The 18279-nt window shown below is 37.0% G+C and overlaps 1 protein-coding gene and 1 long non-coding RNA gene across 5 annotated transcripts in view; both read left to right on the top strand.

Moving 5' to 3' along the window:
- Positions 1-7: 7 nt before the first annotated feature.
- LOC149090617 (uncharacterized) lies at positions 8-4913 on the top strand. Its single transcript, XR_016197351.1, has 2 exons — positions 8-893; positions 4858-4913. It is a non-coding gene; the product is annotated as an uncharacterized LOC149090617 (long non-coding RNA).
- A 295-nt stretch (positions 4914-5208) lies between these two features.
- Positions 5209-18279, top strand: part of LOC115565440 (neurobeachin) — a 137148-nt gene continuing 124077 nt past the window's right edge. For all 4 annotated transcript variants that reach the window (XM_089264022.1, XM_089264023.1, XM_089264024.1 and 1 more), the window contains exon 1: positions 5209-5721. In XM_089264022.1, coding sequence (XP_089120148.1) covers positions 5563-5721 — 159 coding nt within the window. In that variant the 5' untranslated portion in view covers positions 5209-5562. The remainder of the gene's footprint in view (positions 5722-18279) is intronic.

Genomic DNA, 18279 nt, shown 5'->3' with positions numbered 1-18279 from the left:
ACGATTTCTGATTACAGATTCTATATGTCTTCACATTAACACATCTTGTCAAAAAGAGTGCATTCAAAAAGTGTTATACGAGCGCCAAAAATGGGCAGCACTTTCGAAAGGACTCTGAGCGTCAATAAGAGAGAGTATGCCGCTGAGCCTGGCTCTCCGCTGAGTGCCGTACTGTTAAGTTAGCAGTAACAGTGTGTGTTAAGTGCCAACAGATGTTATTATCCTCTAACAGCTGTAATGCAGGATGTTCCGCCTTTCGCTTGTGTCCTTAGCCTAACTAAATTACATTTTATTCAGTTAATAAAAGGCAAAAACGCAATCAATTACTTAAATTACTATTGTATTTTGAATACTTAGCCAAAGCACTTGTCAATGCTAAGCAATTACCAACAGTTAACTAGCGGCGAGCATTGTAAGCAATGCACACCACTGTGCGTTGCCGTAAACGAGAACATGGCCGATAAACAAGCATTCTGATTGGGTTTGTTGTCCATGCGTTCTCATTGCTAGTTTGACGGCGTAAGAGTTAACGTCAGTAGGCAGCAAGACGTAAACGAAGATGGTTGTGTTTTTGTTGTTACGTGAACGTTGATTTATTTATGCATAATAATAATTTTTTTGCGATTTTTTTTTCTGTGTGTACGTGTGCGAAACAACAATCGTAACAACTATCAAAAAATATTAATAAATAAATAATAATAAAATAAAATTAAAAATTATAATGATACAAAATTCAATAAAAAAATATATATAAATTATTAATATTGTATATGTTTTGTGTAAAGTGTGCGGTAATATTTATAGAAAATTACAAAAGATAATAAAATACGACAACTACTATTACAACAACAACAACAACAAAAGGCAGCCCATGCGGCTGACACCAAAACAACGTAAATATATGTAATTGTTTTTTTTTGTCGGCATTTTGTTGTAAAACATTGAACATGCTCGTTCTTGTTATGGTTTTCCGTTATTTTCTCTTCTCTTGTCATCTAATATTTTTTTTTGATTCGTGGTTTGTTTTTGTTTGCTTTGCGCGGTGAATGGGCATTTGGTGCATTTGACACTCCAATTAAGAATTTTGTGTAGTTTGGGCAATGCCAATTAGCATTTGTGTCGGTGTTGGTGCGCTTATAAGAATGAAAAATATAACAAAGCGGTGCAAAATAATACGAAAAAAAAAAACGAAACGTAGCAAGAAGCAGAAAAGCCGCAACGCTGACGTTGACATCCACAGAGAAACAGTCAGAGAGCGGCATCGAGAGAGCATGAGAGCACAGTGTTCGTGTGTATGTGTGTTGCGTGCCTTGTGTGAGCGTAGAGTATGCACGTGTGCGTGTGTGTATGGTAGAACGTGGTAGCTGCCAGCAGCCTAATAAGAATAAGTTAACAAACTGACGACGTGTGTTCAGGTTCGTGTGGGACCGAGAACGCTGCTAGGCAGCGCGGGGGCATTGGAGTGTGAGAGGAAGCAGGACGCGCGCGCGCTCTCTTTGTGTTTGCATGCACTTTGCTCTCGCGTGTCCGTTCTCTTGCGTTCTGTTACGGCTGACATTCATTGATTTTTCCACTTTGTCATAGTGTGAATACTAGCGGGAGAGGGTGCGAGGAAGGTGTGTGCATGTGTGTGTGTGTGCGTGTATGTGCGTGTTGTAAGGCGACCAAGGTGAATTGTAGAAGAGCCTGGAGCGCGACCGAAAGAGCGAGAGCGAGACCCGTAATGCAAAGGAAAACAAAGGAAAAAACATTAGCACTTTGTGGATGTGTGTGTGCGTGCAATTAACAATTCGTCGTTGGAGGTTATGTTGGGCTATAGTGTAAATAACTTGTATTCGAATATAAGTAATTTGTTGTTGTCGTTTTGCTTGCGCAATTTGGCCAAAACCACATTTTTTGGTATATTTGTTTTTTTTTTTTTTTTGAGTTGATTGTTATTCCAAAGCGCGAGCGAAGCAACCACCGAAACAGAACGAAAAGGAACAAGCGCCGCTTTTAGCCACCACCAAAAACAACAACAACAACAACAACAACGTGTATAACAGCAGACAGCAGCAACAACAATAACAGCAACAGAGAGCAAGAGAGTCGGAGAGATAGAGAGACCATCGTGTCAAAGAGAGCGAGAGTGAGAGCAAGAGCCAGAGAGAGCGCGCGTAAAGTGCAAACCCAATGGCAAAGTTGTTGGGCCAAGAAGAATAACCAACAACAATATATACATGTATCAATTTATATATGCATGAATAACACACATACATATGTATGTACATATATATGTATAGCAACAATTTTACCATAAAAAATTGTTACGTTAATGCATAGGCTCTAATTGGTATAGCTAAACAATTTGCAGTCCAATTCGAACATACGAGATAACACTCGTTTATTTATCACATTTGCTTTTGGGCCCCGGCTGGCCATGTTGAGATAAACGCTTAGATAACACTATGATAGCGGTTGTTTTTCCCCCTTATTTTGCTCTCTCATTTTGTGTATGACATACATATGTATGTATTTGTGTAGAGCGCGATCTCTAAACAAATACATTTGCATTGTTGTGCAATGCATTTGAGAATTGCCAATTGGCAGCACTTGCATGCTCCAATTGGGCATGCATCACCTGAATTGCTGTGATGCTACGACTTCGCATTGCTCGCTCGCTCGCTCGCTCGCTCGCTCTTTGCCTCTCGCTACCTCTCTCTTCCTTCCTCGTTGCGACCTGTATGGTTGTCCATTCTCTTGCTCGTTTCGTTTAGTTTATCATTTTGGCCCGCCCACCCCCTCGTCGCGTGCACGGCCGCATTGCTAAGAAGGGGTACCCAAAACCGGCCGCTTACGTGTCGCGTTAGCGTAAGCGCACTTCATTTACGTAGCGTGCTGCGTTAATTACGTTTGATAGCGCTACTGTCGTACGACCCGTCAACGTCAACATCAACGTCATCGACGCCAACGCCAACGCCGATGCCGACGCCGATGCCCGCGTTGCTACCAATCAAACTACCGCAAAATATGCCACGCCGTTTTTTTTTTTTTTTACTCTCTTCTTTTTAATGTTTTTTGTTGTTTCTGTTTTTGCTTTAATATTTTCTCTTAATGACATTTATTTGCTTCAGATTAATTTCAAATAGGGCTTTTATTGAAATATTCCTAGAAACAGCTTAAATGCGGGCACTGTGATATGAGGTACAGTAAAGTGTCGTTAGAGTGAGCTGCTTTTAAAGAGTTTTTTTTTCTCCTCAAATAAATGAAATGTTTTTCTTCGTTATTTCCTTCAGAGAGTTACTGCAATGTGTTAATTGCTTATGAGAAAAAAATGTGTACAGATGAAGTCAGGAAACTCTTTTAGATAGAAGATTTTATTGTTTACCTGTGCATTAACAAAATGAGAGAGAGAGAGAGAGGGAGAGAAAGAGAGAAAAGTTTTGGGAAAAACAGTGTAAACATAAGCAGTAGACGAACTTTGATGGAGTTTACCAATAAATTCTTACTAATAAAAGTGTGAAATAAAAGTCTGAGGATGTAGATATAGGAAAAACCATTCTCTGCTTTGAAATGGAAAATGGAAAAATCTCTGATAAGAAGAGATGGAAAAATATATAAAGAAAATAGACTCGAAATTTCAAATGAATTCTATTTAAAATAAAAGTCTACATATGTATATATATATATATATATATATATATATATATATATATATATATATATATATATATATATATATGTATATGCGTATGTATTTGTCTCTAGCTCTATGCAACTTTTATAGCTGATGCGTGACGAATTGTTTTTATATTCTGCTACAGCTACTGCTTTCTCTTCCTCTAGCTCTTTCCGTTTCCCTTCTTCTCTTTTATATGCCGAGTGCATGAGTCAAAACCCTGAAGATATTACGAAATCAGGCATCAAAGCATAAGGCAAAAAAGTAAAAAGACGCGACTACAAAAAAATGTGACAGAGGGAGAGAGAGACAGTAAGAGAAAGTATAATCAGTGTGGGAAAGAGAGAGGTAGCAGAAGAGAAATACTACATATCTGACAATTGAAAATAAAAGTTCTTGATAAGAAATTTGTGTTTGTATTACTTAATTTCCTTAAGTTTGTAGGAAGTGAAATAAAAATAATTTCATGTGGAAATTTAAAAGAAATCAATGAAATATTTAATGTAATATACATACATAGAGCATATATAGGTATGTATGTATGTATATAATATAAATAGAGATAGAGAAATAGAGAGATAGACAGATGGAGAGGTAGAGGGATAGAGAGTTAGAGGAATAGAAAGATATAGAGCTAGAGAGACAAATACAGAGAGGGATAGAGAGATAGAGAGAAGGAGATATAGAGATGTTATTTTAACATTTGATTTTATATTTTTTATTATTTTATTTTATATTTTTTATTAGTTGTTTATTATATTTGTTATATATTTTGTATATATATATTTAAAAAAATTTTTTTTTTAATTTTGTGTATTATTTTTAATTTAAAAAAATATATTTTTATTTTATTTTTTTTTTTAATTTGTTAATTGATTTTTGTTTTCTGCTTTTGTAAACATATATTAATGCATATACATATGGTTTATGCTTGTCCATTGTAAATCCCACTAATCCAGCATTATCTCCAATATTTTATTCCATTTAATATTGCCTCAAAAGCTTTCCCCCGACACGAATATACTCACGCATATTACATTACTCTAATATTGAAATACATAAATGGATTTTTATTAATTTTTGCATTCATTTCTTCTTTTTCTCTTCCTCTTTTCTGAATGTCAACCAACAACCGCAACAAAATAAACCCATCTAAAAATCCACCAAAAATATTATGAAAAAAAAAAAAAAAACAAAAGCGTGCAATTAAATATAATAATAAATACAAATTAATAAAAAATAATTACAAAATAAATGTAACAACCAAAAGCGACTCAATATGAGCGCCAACAGTGGCTGCCAAAACAACGACAACAACAACAACAACAACAACAACAACAAATGTGCAAAATCTAAAAATAAATAAAAAAAATTCACCTAAATCCAGCTAAAAAAAAAAAAATAAATAAAATAAAATAAAGCAAATTTTTATTTCGTTCCATTCCCGATAAAATCGTTGTTGTTTGTTTTCTTTAGCGCAATAGATAAAAAAGCATCCGCAGCATTCATATATATATATATATAACTATATATATATATATGCATATTCCCTTATCTATATAGATATATCCACGCACACATCTGTATGTATATGTGTGGGTGTGTGCATTCGTGTCTTTATATATATGCGTGTGTGTGTGCGTGCGTCCATAGCTATACCCTGTGAATTCCATCCATCCAATCTACACACATATGGTTATATCTATACATAACATGCCTATATATATATATAACTCAATCTGAATGATTGTAACCACCACCAAAAACAACAACAACAACAACGACGACAACTAATTAATGCCACACTTTTGTATGTGTCTATCGAACAACTGAAACGATAACAAATCGATATATCGATAACAACAATTTGCAACAACAATCGACAACAATCGACTCGTTACAAAATGGCGGACATCATGCGTCCGCCGTTCAGCGACATTAAGCGGCCCGACGAAATCGTCAGAATGACAACCGCCGATAATCTGAAATTTGCCGTCCTCATCGGCCTCATCGAGGTGGGCCAGGTGACCAATCGGGAGGTGGTCAACACTGTTTTACATTTGGTAAGTGCAGCTCAGTTTAACTTTGTCTAGGATTGAATGTGACTGGCCGATAAAACATATCGATAACAATTTGTTATTGCTATCGATATGCAATCCAAATGTTCATGTGATATATACATATATGTATACTTGAAAGTCGATAGAAAATATCGATTAGCTACAGATATAATGAACAAGAATATATCGATAAGCGAGCAGCTAAAATCGATATTTATCTTATTTTTCATCGCCAACTGGCATGGTAAGACAATCTAACTACTGTCGATAACTCTTGATTCCATTTATTATGCTTGATGTGTGCTTTAATAGAACTTACTATACAAAAGTGGATCCAACTAACTGCTATCGATAACTCTTGAGGCCAACTTAGATAGAACTTAGTGGAAAAAAAGCGAATCTAAGTAACAGTTAACATTTTCTTGGAATCGATAAAGTTTTCCATCCGAGTAGAGTTCTACAACAATGCAATGTGAAGTTTTCCCGAAATTTTCACATTTTCCACAACATTTGTAAAGAACAAACAAATAAATATTTACACTTAAAGTTAATTAAAATTTTTGCTAAGGATTTTCGCATTTGGCTGCATCTGGCTGAATCCATTCTAGATGCGCCCATTCGGTTAATTGTTATTTGACACTTGCCAGAACTTTGGGGCCTGCACAGTACCTGGCCCCTAGATGGCGCCACATGGGGCATAGCCAAATTGCTAGTTTGAAACAAAAACTGTTTGCCATACTCTGTAGATGGCGAGCTTAGTTAGTAGAGGGTATATCGTTCTCCTTGATCGATTTGGCAAGAGCAGTCTTGAATTATAGATGTAATCGATATTTCTATCATTTATCGATAAATATTGATTGAAAATCTGGCTTTGGAGATGTGTAGAATCAAGTGGGGTGTTCTAGTGTTATATCTGACTTAAGAAGAATTGAACTTAATCAATATATATTGAATTGTTATTATATGGTATATTGATATGCATCGAATTTCTATAATTTATCGATATCTGATCAGGATGTGTTTTAAAGTTTCAAGCACATGGAGTGTTAACATTTCAATCTCTTGATTGTTTAGCTTATAGCTTTTATACCCCAGTAGCTTGACATAGATTTGTTTTGAGATAGTACCAATCAATACCGATTAATATATTACCGATTTCTGTTATAGCTTAAAGTAGATAACGAGATAAATTCTAATTCTTGCTTGTTAAATGTTTGATTAAATTATTACTCAATTATGCTTATATGATATCAATAAGTATATATCGACAAGCATTTATCGATAAGTATCGAAAAGTGTGTGTATCGATAAATATATAAAGTTATGAATGAATACTCTACAAATCATGTATATAGAATCTGATCAATCATCAGATTCTATAAAGCGAATTAAAGTAACTGCTTCATAGCTTATAGGTCATCTTCTAGTCGAGCATGCCCTATTAGAGCTCACTCATATGACTTTGTATTTTCTTTTTTTTTTTTTGGTTCCGTTGCCTTGCGCAAATCTGTGCAGCCAAAAATCTTTAGCACAAGACAGCGCAATTTCATTAGACAGCCTGACAAAATGGCGTCTAAATGCTGCACACACACACACACACACACGCCAACACCCCCCTCTCTCTCACACACACACACACACACACACACACAAATAGACGGCGCTTTCATTAGCACAAAATTAACATTTTGTGAAAGCCGCAGAGCGAAACATCTTCATGTTTGCCAAGGAGCCTGACTAGAGCCAAAGGTAAAGAAACCATTGCTTACCTGTATACATACATACATCTGTATATGTATGCGTGTGCGTGTGTGTGTGTGTGTGTGTGCGACGTTGCTGTGCCAGCGATTAGATCAAAGGCCAGCAGCTTCTACCCTTAGAAGACAATATGCCTGCATACATATTGTATTATTACACGACATTATTATTATTATTATTATTATTAGAGAAGATTTTCAAATTTACATCTTTTTATTTTGACTGTATATAGGTGTGTGTGTGTATGTGTGTGTGTGTGTGTTGGTGCCTTAATGAAAACACGACACCGTCGCTCATCATTACGAGATTCTGTCGAGATTTTCAACGAGAGCACGGCCCAAGGAAAGTAGAAATAAAAAAAAAATAACCTGACTGACATCTGACAGGTGTGGGTATGTGTGTGTGTGTGTGTGTGTGTGCAAGAAATTGAAAAGAAATTGAATTGAAGTTCTTTGGCGTCGTCGTAGTCGCTATTTATTGATAAGATAAGCAACTGGCAACAGCTAAAAGATAGCTCAAGTTGGACAGACATCAAGAGAGTGAGAGAGAGAGAGAGCGAGAGAGAGAGAGAGAGCGAGAGTGAGAGGAGAGAGAGAGAGAGAGAGAGAGAGAGAGAGAGAGAGAGAGAGAGAGAGAGAGCGAGTGAGAGTGTGAGTGTGAGAAAGAGCTAGATATATGCTTGCTAGATAACGTACAAGTATATATAAATATATATTCATATATATATATATATATATATACACACATATATATAATATTTTATACGATTATACGACCTGGCAATCTGATAAGCGTTACCCACACGGCCAGAAAAGCGCTGACGTGTTCAAATGCCGTTAAAGAACCAAAAAAAGAAGAAATATATATATATATATATAAGCGTTAATAAATATCATGCATATAGACACACACACACACACACACACACATACACCCCCACCCATGCCCCTTGAAAATGTGTCAAAAAGTTAAAATGACAGTCAAGTATATCTTAAGCCAAATGAACAGCAATTGCTAGAGCTACGTGGCCTGGTCTAAGACGCGTAAAGCTAACTAACATGTTTTATATGAAGTATTGCTGAAATGTTATACAAATCGAATTTACTATAGATACATGAATTACTCTATACATATGCTTATTACATAACACATTTGAGTATAGTCATATAGAAAAGATTGCCTAGATTTTTAACTTTTATTAGCCTACATATTTTCCATTTTCCAAGCGATTTGGCTAGTTTTCATATATTTCATTGTAGCTGCCAGAGGCAGCAGCTGCAGCAAATTTCATGCGGATAGCTCCGCCGCAAGCTGAGTTCACATAGAACATTTGGCTTCTAAGCTAGACTAAGACCTCACAAGTGCACAACACGTTTTATAGTGTTATCTAGAGGCAAATAAGTGAATGTGGGTTACTAGTTGCTGTCGTCTCAGTTAGTTTCGGTTTATCGCTCTTTCCAATGGATGGACTCTGATAGTGAGTAATATAATCAATAGCTTTTATGATAGATGTGATTGGGCAGTTATTTGAACGATAATGGTAAAATGTTGGTCATGTTCCATTATCGTGCACAAAAAAAAAATAAATAAATAAATAAAAAAAAAAAAATAAAGAGAGACAAGTGAAAGTGTTTTTGCTCGGAACTAAGAGATACTCTATAACTATATAAATTATATGTGGTTAATGTAAATCTTGGTTAATATGTAACTCTTTTTAACAAAAGTTTTAATATTGATATTAATCGACTTGGGAACCTTATCGATTATTTAAGGCAAGCTTATTATAACGATAACTATTCGAACTATCTAACCTACAGCCAAGTTCGTCAAGAGAACAAATAGGTTTCAATGTTACTTATACCAGAAATATATAGACTTATAAGGGTTATAAGAACTTTCTTTTATAATTTTTTTTTATAATAAATATATTTATTATTGTACCATGGAACATTAAATTTTTGACTTTAGTGAGCTATATCTTTAGAAAAAAATATATTAAATATATAAGACAAATACATATGAAAATATAATAAATATATAAGGCTATATGTATATATTACCACTCCAGCTATAGCCTCTGTACGGTTTTGAGATGATATGATGAGAATTCTGGTATCCGGATTCTGCTCTATATGGAAAAAATAATTAATGATATACATATCCTTTTAAGTGATATAGCTAGAGCTTCAAGCTTTGACGATTCAGCATGTATAGACTAGACTGCAGATATTTATAGGGAATATATATACATATATATTATATAGTATATATAGTGGTATTATATCTCCTCCCACAATCAATTAAAATGAATTCATTTAAAAACATATTGATTTACGGCAATGGGTATATCTCTGGTTTCAACTGTAAAATGCTTGAAAATTTTCAAAAAGTAATCAGCAATTGAAATACAGTAGATGTATGTATGTATATGATTTTGCTGGGGCTAGGGTAAACATTGACTCGATTGATATCTAAATTCGTTCGCATTTTGCCTAAAAGGATGCATAAAAATTCTAAATGCAGTCATTAAAATAATATGGATATACGTACACATAGATAGGCATCTATGTGTATGTGTGTGTGTGTGTGTGTTTATTTGCTTGTGTGTGTAATAGCAAAAACAAACAACAAGCGAGAGCCAGAAAGAGAGAGAGGGAAGAGTAGAGAGGGAGGGAGAGAGAGCCGTATCCATTGCATAGGCAAACAAATTGAAAATTTTTGGACGCCTTTTTGTTGACTTCATTTTGCAATTGCTTTTCAAAATTTCCATTGTTGTTGTTTGTAGATGTTGTTGTCGTCGTTGTTGTTGTTGTTGATTTGCATTAAGCGTTTATTTTTAGTAGGCCAGAATTTTTAGCTAACGACGAAAGACGAAAGGCAAATCGATTAAAGGCTTTGGTCCTTAGCACGTGACAGGGTTTTCCGCTTTGAAAGTGGCTAAAGTAACGGGAGTTGACTTGAGACCTGTTAGGGGTTAGCCAGCTGGTGGATGGGCACTACCAGCATTACAGCAAAGCAACGCCTCCCGCCTACCGCCCCCCCGCCCCACGCAACCAAAGCAAACCATGTGCCACATGGCAAATGACCATAATTGAGCTGTATAACAAGACCCAATGACCGATTAAGCGAGAGAAAGAGCCAGAGAGGCAGAGTGACAGAGAGAGAGAGAGAGAGAGTGAGAAGGGCTGCTGGAACAGTGGGTAGGGCGCGTCTATGAATCAATCAACAGGAACAGGGAATGGCGTTGCGTGGAGCTGGAGAAAGGAATCAATTTGCATTAAGAGAAACACAAGAAAATGGAAAATCAGGAAGGCAGACAGACAGAGGGAGAGAGAGGGGGAGAGAGAGTGGAGAGTGAAAAGAGAGATGCGTAAACATAAGTAAGAACTAAGCACTGAAGAACGTATACTAAATCAATTCATCAATCAAACAAAAATCCTAGGCAACTGAAAGCTAGGGTATCGGTGAGTGAGGCATTGAGTTGAGTTTTTAGTGGGTGTAAACAAGAGCTAAAAATACTAAAGAGCTCACAGATTTCGAGTTCTCGGCGCGAGAAGTGCTAAACAAGCAAAAGCTAGGGTATCTGTGAGTCAGGCATTTAAGTAAGTGTAATATGCATAAATGCCAAAGACTTGTACTCTACAGTTATAGAGATACATATTTGCATTGCTGTCTGGATTAGTTGCTAATCAAAGTCACCCATTTAGTACAGGGTATCATATGCGTCGTGCTTTGCTTGGCAACACTATTTGTTATTGCTCTTATTATTTTCTATTTGCCCATTTATAGCATACTTAACAGCTTGTTTCGACTTGAATTGGCCTGGATTCGTGCGAGCAGTACAGAAATGTACAGGGTATCTATCATCTGGGTGTAGCCCAGAGCTAAGCCAATTACTGGCCAAGATTTGAAAGGCGACCCACATAGGCCTATTAACGCTTATTTAGTTAAATTTGCTACCCTCAGCGTTGCTTTGAAGAGGACCGAAAGAGAGAGAGAGAGAGAGAGTGAGAGAGTGAGGGGTAAGAGGGCGATAAGAGAGAGAGAGAGAGAGAGAGAGAGCAAGAGAAATGCAAACATATTTAGCTAATTTTACTTAATTTAATTAACGTGCTTTGCCACGCAACGTCCGCAACAAAGCTGACGTCGACTGCGACGTCGACGTCGACAGCGATGCTGACATCGTTGCCGCTGCCGTTGCCAGTCAGCTGTTCGAGTGCCCGAAGGAAATAATAAAAATGTGCCTTATTGTTGGCATCCTGAGAGGGCGACAGAAAGAGAAAGAGCGAGAGAGAGAGAGAGTGTGTGTGTGTGTGTGAGAGAGAGAGGGAGGGAAATAGCTAGAGGGGGAAAGGAAATTTTGGTCACAAAGCAACCAAATGCCAAAGTCATGAGTGAAAAAACTCACGCCAAAAGACAGAGCAAAAGGGAGAGAGGGAGAAAGAGAGAGAGGGCGATAGAGAGAGAGCGAGAGAGAGAGAGTGAGAGAGACGAAGAGTGAGTGGGAGCGAGCAAAAGGGAAGTTTTGTTAGGCTCGTAAAAAGTGAAATGCTAAAGAATAACAAAACAAAAAAAAAGAGAAATGAAAAGAAAAAACAACAACAACAACAACAGCAAAGAGAACAACTGCAGCTAGCAAACGCGCTGCGAAAATAACGCGCAAGAAAAAAAAACAAATGCGAAACGAAATCAAACAAAAAACACACACAAATTATGCCAAAAAATATAAAAGGACAACAACAACAACAACAACAGTAAATTACATTAATGCCAAAGCCAAACAGAAGTAGCATGCGTGTGTTGCTGCTGCTTCTTCTTCCTCGTCCTCGTCTTCGTCTTCGTCTGCGACCTCGTCTTCGTCTTCCTCTTCATCGACTTGAACAACCCTAAATGAAAAATTAAACAGCAACAAAACGTGAACGACGGCAACGCTGGCGTCAGCCTGTCCCATTCTAACGGTCCCATGCACGCCTACCCCGTGTCTCCTGCTCCGACCACATACAGCTCCTCCTGCCACTCCTGCCACTCCAGCCGCTCCTGCTTCGGCGGCTCTTTCGCGTTTTCTAGCTTCTGGAATGGAATGGAATGGAATCGAATCGAATTTGTTGCGGCTGCCTTCGCGTACTGACGCCGCCGGCTGCAAATACAGCGGCAAATATAGTCGCACAGTGGGGCAATGTCTACTGAAAGCGCAGTGAAGCAAGAGAATTGAGTTTATGAATTACAAAAAATTCAGGCACAAAAAAAAAAAGAAAAAAAGCATTAGAATATTGGCGCAAACAGACTTGAGCTTTTTCACAGCACATTTAAAAACGGGATAAACTTATCTGCATTATTTTCTTTTAATCCTTTTAAATTATTAAAATAAATAATTTATATGATTACAATTAAAAATAATTAAATATAATTACATATACATTTTTATATAAAAATCAAATAACATTTATTTAAATTCTTTTTTTTTTTTTTTTTTAGATTAAAAAATAATAGTATATTTATTTAAAAAAAACAAAAAAAAAATAGAAAAAAAAATTAGTTAAAATATCTTCTGAAGTTTTTGTTTTCAATTTTGTTGGAAATAAAAAATAAAACATATTATTATAGTAATAAAACGTATACGTTTTTTTTTAATTCTTACAAAATTGTTTGTATTAATAAAAATTGAAGATAAAAATGAATTAAAATATCTTTTGAAGCAAAGTAGCTAAATCTTATATATATATACCTATATATGAGCTTTTTTTGCTTACATATAATATGTATTTAAATATGTATGTGTATATATTTAATATTTATATTTAATTATCTGCCTAGGCAGTTAGCCCAATATTAATATTTATATTTAATTATCTGCCTAGGCAGTTAGCCCAGGGTCAAGGCTTCAAGTAGTACATATATATGTATATTGGTGTTAGTTCGCGCCGACTATAACAGAGGCTATGATATATGAAGATGCACAAGCTCTATTTAGCTAACATGAACTTTGTCTTGTTTATCATGAACATAGAATCCACTCAAATTTAATTATAATTGGAATTAAAAAATCGAACACATCTTTTGGTCAATTTGCTTGCTAAAGTTTAAGATCTGAAATTATACATTTTTTGTTCTAGAAACTTTAAGAAAAATAGGTAAATATTAGCCTTTGACATGAGCTTTAGCCGGAAGTTGAACGTATTCAAATTGAATTGCAACTAAAACTTATCACGACATTTGTTCCATATTTCGATTGTCCATTTCGAATGGTGTTTGCACCACTGTGCGCACGTAGATCGTGTAGCATAACTCGAAATTCAGTTGCCAGGCTCGTGCTCATTGCTAAGGGTGCGGCGGGTGTGTGGCTAAACGTGGCTGGCGCCGCAAGGGCTACGGCTGGATGATGACCAGGAGTGTGGGCTGGGCTGGGCCGGGGGCTGGGGGTTGGGTTGTGCAATGGTGGTTAGGGGGCGTGAAGTGGGCTGTGCGGTTGGTGGTGTGACGTTAGCTTAGCCATAGCGAGAGCAGCAGCAGGAGCAGCAGGAGCAGGAGCAGCAGCAGCAGAAGACACGACAACCGCAAGAGATTTAACGACCAATAAAGGAACAACGCAATGTTGTTTAAGGATGCTGTAAGGGATACGTAGGCGGTATGGCAACGCCGGACACGCGTTATGTGTAACCGGTAGCCATTTCAACGGCACTTTGATTGCCACTGAGGGCGTAGTAAGTGTGTGTGTGTGAGGGGGTGGGGTAGGCGTAACACATTTATGGGCATTGCGACATTACGTGGCAAATGAATGAAAACTTTGACTCGTAGACCTCTGGCTCTGGTCTGGCCGTCTGGCCTTCTGGCCGTTCCCTCTTCCTGCTCTTCTTCTTCTGCTTCAACTGGTCGCAAGTCTGGCAACTTCATTAACATCATTATCGGCGGCAGTTCCATTCAAATCAACCACTCTCCCCCCCATTAACCCCAACTCTAACTTCCCCTGCATTGGGCCAAACTGCATTTTACAGATGTAAATTTTCGTCCTTATTTTATTCATTTCCATAAAACACCCAAAAAAAAAGTAAGACAAAGGAAAAACCTATCGGTGGGAGAGTTCGTTTCATTTTTTTTTTCCACTCCCATTTTTATTGCGCTTAATGGTCGCAGCTGTGCGGGGCCTGTAACGGCAAATTACATTGACGACAAATGCCAGAGCAGCGAAATATGCTCTATGACGGGCATGCTCAATGGCAGAGATACCCTGCATAGAATTGGTTGATTGGTTTAAGGCATATAGTATATGATATCATAGAATGAGCGCTTCCCTTTTCACTGTTAAGTCTCCAATGATTCGTTTCGATTCGTTGCTTTTCTTTTCTTCCACTCCTTCACTCTTCATACGCTCTGCAGAGCAGCTTCACTTGATCTACCTTTAACGCTATGCTCACTCTCTTCTCTCTACACTTTTTACACTCTCTCCACTCTCAGAACTTGCTAAACTCTACAGTCTCCAAACTATTCGCTTTCTTCAGCCTCTTTACTCGCTCGCTTTTCTGCTTTCTCACTCTGTCCACGCTCTCAAGTCTCTCCACTCTCCATACTCTCCAAGCTTTTCTCTGCCTGCATCTTTTCTTCGTTTTCCAGTCTCTCCACTCTTTCACCCGTTTTCTCTTTCACACTTTCTCCACTCTAGCTAATCTCTCCAATCTCTCCATTTCCAGTTTTCTCCATTCTCATTATTTCGTGTACTTTTTCCATTCTCTCCCTCACTACTTTCTTCACTCTAGCCAATCTCTCCAAGCTCTCCACTTGCAGTTTTCTCCATTCTCATAATTTCTTCTACTTTCTACTTTCTCCATTCTCTCCACTCTCTCCATTCCTTACACTATCTCCGCTCTCCAGCATGGGCGAAAGATAGAATGGTTCTCTAATCTCTCCACCCTCTCCACTCTCTCCACTCTCTCCACTCTCACTCTTTACAGGGTATCAAAATGTTTAAGCATAAAAAATCAAAACAAATAAAATAAAAACAAAAAAAATCAATAAAATTGAATTGAAGGCAAAGCAAGAAGAAGCAGAAGCAGCAGAAGAAGCGCCAAACGTTTTTTATGACTAGCAGCACTTGCTGCTGCTGTTTGCTGAGAGAGGGCGAAGAGCAGGAAGGGACCAGCTGCAGGGGGATTGGAGTCGGACGGAGTGGGTGTCTACCCTCCCGGCTGGACAGAAGCTGTTTGAAGTGAAATCTGTTTTAATTCACGTTGCTTGACGGATTTTTATTTATTTATGCGACGGAAAAAGAAAAAAAAAATACAACACGATATATAAGTCGGGATGGATTCTATATATGTATATAGATATATATATATATATATATATATATATATATATATATATATATTCCAATGTATATGTATGTGTATATACTGTGAAGGCTCCATAAAATGGTTTGTTGCCTTTGGCTAGATAAGTGCTTAAGGGAGCTCTGGCTACTTAAATGCATTTGAAACGCTTACGCTCAGGGTGTATCGGCTTATATAATGTATAGAGATCTACCAATCTATTTGGATTATGAAAAAATTATATTTTGTAACTCTTACTGATTGCCAATTAAATATGTTTTCAATTTATATTTTATGCATTGATCGAATTTTTTTTCTCTCCTAGTTAGATTTAATAATATAAGTTATATCGATTATATCGAGATATGTAGCTCAGATTAGATTAAATTAAATTGGATTAAATTATTATGCTAATATAGTTGAGTCGCGATGATTCATACACCGCTAAATCGAAAATGATTCGAGAAATCAATATTTTCTCCTTGACAAAAATTTGTTCTCGATAATTATCGATAATTTGAATATCTGTTCAATCGATTTATCAGAACTCGACTGTATATTCCATAGCTATTGATAATAATAGCTGGATACATTTGTCTGAGCTTTATTAGTTTAGAGAGGATTGATATTCGATGAACTTATAGTCGATTCTATATATATGTAACTCTTGTAAGGAATTTTGAAGTTTCTATATATGAACTAAGAATCGGTTCTATACATAGATCATATTTTTTTTTTAGGAATTTTGAAGTTTCTATTCCAATTTCCCAATCTTCATAGAGAGCTTTCACTGCACTATCTCTCTCTGTGTATATTATATATGTATGTATGTCTGTCCCTTCCGACTTGCTTGACTTATTTATGTGACGCTAGGTGTGCGACGCTGCGTGGGTAACATTTGGAGCAGAGGCGTTGACAAACGCCAAGGTCAATAGTAAACCAATTTAATTTTGTTGTTGTTGTCAACGCCTTTTGCCCAAGATTTCTCGCAGCTTTCCCACTCGCCGCCTTTCTAATGCTCTCTCTCGCTCGCTCTCTCTCTCTCTCTCTCTCTCTTTCTGTGTGTTATCTCTCTGTGCTGTCTCTGGTCTTTGTCCTTATACTGGTTGTCTTCGTTACGCTGTGTGCGTTAATCCGCACGCCCAGCGTTTTGGCCCCGTCGATACGCAAGGGTTGTCAGCAACCCCCAAACCAACGAAAAAAAAAGAAGAAAAACAGAAGAAGAAGAACGGCTACCCTTATGCAGCAACTACTGCTGAAAACATTTGACAACTGTTCGGGCATTAGCTGTCATTTTGGCGCCACATATCCAGCTAGGTGGCAGAGCCGCTCCACACAGGACGCCTCTGCCTACAGTCCACTAGTCTACCCCTGTGGTACCTCCCCGTTCCTAGCCTAACCGGACAAGCTGAAAATAGAAATGAAGAAGAGAAATGCTGAAGAAAGTAAGCAAACTTTTAGCTTTAACTTGATGCGATGATTGGGTCAATAGTTCCTATGTCGCTGCTAAGCGCACCCTCTCCCCCCCCCTGCCCGTTGCCCCAACCTTCGCCATCGACTTTCGCTCTGGCCGCTACGTAAGCTGCAGATTAGTCGGGCATGCAAACAGAATAAGTAATGCAAAATCCATTGGGATATCGAGAAATGATTTTTTTCTCTCCCATCTGCTTTTGCTCGCTTCGTTATCTCGTTTCTATTTTGTTGTTGTTGTTGTTGTTGTTGTATTCTTTTATCGAGAGTTATTTGTTGCAATTGAACGGCTGATGGCGTCACAAGGTCATTGATAAGAAAATCTAACTTAAATGTAAATCAAATAAACGATTGGCTTTTATTAAATGTTATCGTTTATCGTTAGCTTAGTCTAATTGTTGTTTAAGTAACAATAAAGAACTATAACTGCTAATCCACGACTATCGATAGTTGTCGTGGTTGGAATTTCGTATATAGAGATGTTTGTTTAACTATGTATGTAAAATAGCTAATATATTCAGTAGTAATCAAAATGTAGTTATCGATATTTTTAGGTTTGGCTGTAGTTTTAAGTAGACCTCTTACTTGAAGTTTATCGAAACGTATCGATGTATATTGCTATAACTTATTAGATGATACTTTGTATATACCTCTCTATATATGTCTATCGATAGACATCCAACATAGCTATCGATTGTTATGTTGCTCAAGGCTTAAGATAAAAAGTATAGCATCAAAAATATATATGCCTATTTTGTATATTCATGTGCTTTATAAAGCCAATATCGTTACATTAAACTTCGATAATTGCTATCGATAACTTATTTGTGTTATTGTTTGAAACATCATATAATGCTTAATTGCTTTAAGTAAGTTGTTTATATTTAAGTCTCTACTAATGCAGCTAACTAAGCATAGCTATTAATGGTTTTAACATACTGTAAACCTTATGTTATTATGCAATGTAGAGCCTTAAGCTCTCTTTAATAGAGTATGTAAATGGTCAGCCCTTGAATGCGACGTTATGCAG

Source organism: Drosophila navojoa, chromosome X, assembly GCF_054131105.1.
Source record: "Drosophila navojoa isolate 15081-1374.11 chromosome X, UAZ_NAV_1.0, whole genome shotgun sequence".
Lineage (NCBI taxonomy): Eukaryota > Metazoa > Arthropoda > Insecta > Diptera > Drosophilidae > Drosophila > Drosophila navojoa.
Note: the sequence above shows the minus strand (reverse complement) of the source record. Positions and strands in the feature narration are given on the sequence as shown.